Source organism: Lipotes vexillifer, unplaced genomic scaffold, assembly GCF_000442215.2.
Source record: "Lipotes vexillifer unplaced genomic scaffold, Lipotes_vexillifer_v1.1 scaffold472, whole genome shotgun sequence".
Taxonomy (NCBI): domain Eukaryota; kingdom Metazoa; phylum Chordata; class Mammalia; order Artiodactyla; family Lipotidae; genus Lipotes; species Lipotes vexillifer.
The window spans coordinates 2,128,493-2,129,907 of NW_006797698.1; the positions used below are offsets into that span (position 1 = coordinate 2,128,493).

At 64.7% G+C, this 1,415-nt stretch overlaps 1 protein-coding gene across 1 annotated transcript in view; it reads left to right on the forward strand.

Moving 5' to 3' along the window:
• Window positions 1-67: 67 nt before the first annotated feature.
• The window catches only part of KCNH2 (potassium voltage-gated channel subfamily H member 2), a 35,887-nt gene continuing 34,539 nt past the window's right edge, over window positions 68-1,415 (forward strand). The window contains exon 1 of the mRNA XM_007469871.1: window positions 68-215. Within this exon, the coding sequence (XP_007469933.1) occupies window positions 140-215 (76 nt within the window). The 5' untranslated portion in view covers window positions 68-139. The remainder of the gene's footprint in view (window positions 216-1,415) is intronic.

A 1,415-nucleotide genomic window follows, 5' to 3' on the forward strand; every position in this document is an offset into this window, starting at 1 on the left:
CCCCAGTCCGGGCCCCGCCCGTGCTCTGCCTGGCCGCGGGGTGCGGGGACCACGGCCGGGCCGGGCCACCCGAAGCCTGTGTTGGGCCGGGCCGGGCCGGGGTGGGTGGGGGTCCGCCCGGCCCGCCCATGGGCTCAGAATGCCGGTGCGGAGGGGCCACGTCGCGCCGCAGAACACCTTCCTGGACACCATCATCCGCAAGTTTGAGGGCCAGAGTGAGTGGGGGAGGGGGCCGGCGGGGAGGGGGCTCTGGGGGCGGGCCGAGCTCTCCAGTGTGTGAAAGGGGGGGGCGTGCCCGGGCCGTGTGCGTCCTGCTAGTGAGTCTACGGGGGCTGGTGACCCCAAGGCGCCGGCCAGGGGTCGCGGGGGCAAGGCTTGGTGCTGGGGGCCGTGGGCTTGGGGCCAAGGGGCCTGGTGTTGGGGAGCGCGGCAGGAAGCTCATCTTAGGTTTCCGGGATCGGGGAGTGCGTGTATGTGACAACCTGAGTGTGCAGGGAAGGGAGGTGGGATGGGAGTGTGTAGGTATCCTTAACTCTGGGTGCCTGGATGTGAATGGGGCTGTGTGGATGCAAGAAGGGGAGAATGTATATGGCCCAAACTGTGGGCCCCGAAGAGTACCGTGCATGTGCCCGTCCAGACTGTGTTGCCGGAGACTGAAAGCCAAGTATGTAGGGTCAGTGCCTAACACGCTCTTGGGTGTGTGTGAGGTGTCTGTGTGTCACCCATGCGTTTGACCCTGCATGGGCGGTGGGGAGGTATCTTTGACAAGGCTGGGAACTGTGGGCCCTGGGGTGAGAGGGAGCCAGGGCTGAAGCTGGCCTCTGGGGGCCTAACAGGCTCCCTGCGATGACCCTATGTTGTTGCTTTTCCTGTACTGAGCCCCTTTATGGGGACTACAGCAGCCCTAATGCTGGCCTGGTAGGGGAGCCTTCCAGAAGTGTCCCAGGCTAGGTGAATGTTCTGTGTGTGGGTATTTGCACCCTCCTGGCATGCGTGTGTTTGTCCCCAAGGCTGCATGTGCCCTGGTGGGTGTGACTGCCAAGGGCTCTGGGAGGGGGTGACATTCCTTGCCCATGACCCTGTGAGCACAGGACAACGTGTGCTTGTGACCGTGGTGGGGGAAGGGAGGGGTCAGTGCGCCGGGCAGCATTGTCTGAAGCAGAGGAACAGGGTGATCCCGAGGGGGAGGAGACTGCGGTGGTGGAGGGCAGTGAGGCAGGGGCTTTCACTCCCACAGGCTCCGGGAGGCTCTGTAGGCTGGAAGCTGGGGGCCTGCCTCCCGGCCCCACCTTGCCACTGACTCCTGCGTGACCTTGAGTGACTCTCTTCCGAATCTGAGAAGGAGGGGGCGGCCAGAGGGGCCTTTCAGGTCCCTTCTGTCTCGCTTATTCTAGGAGCTCAGGGAAGGAGGCGGG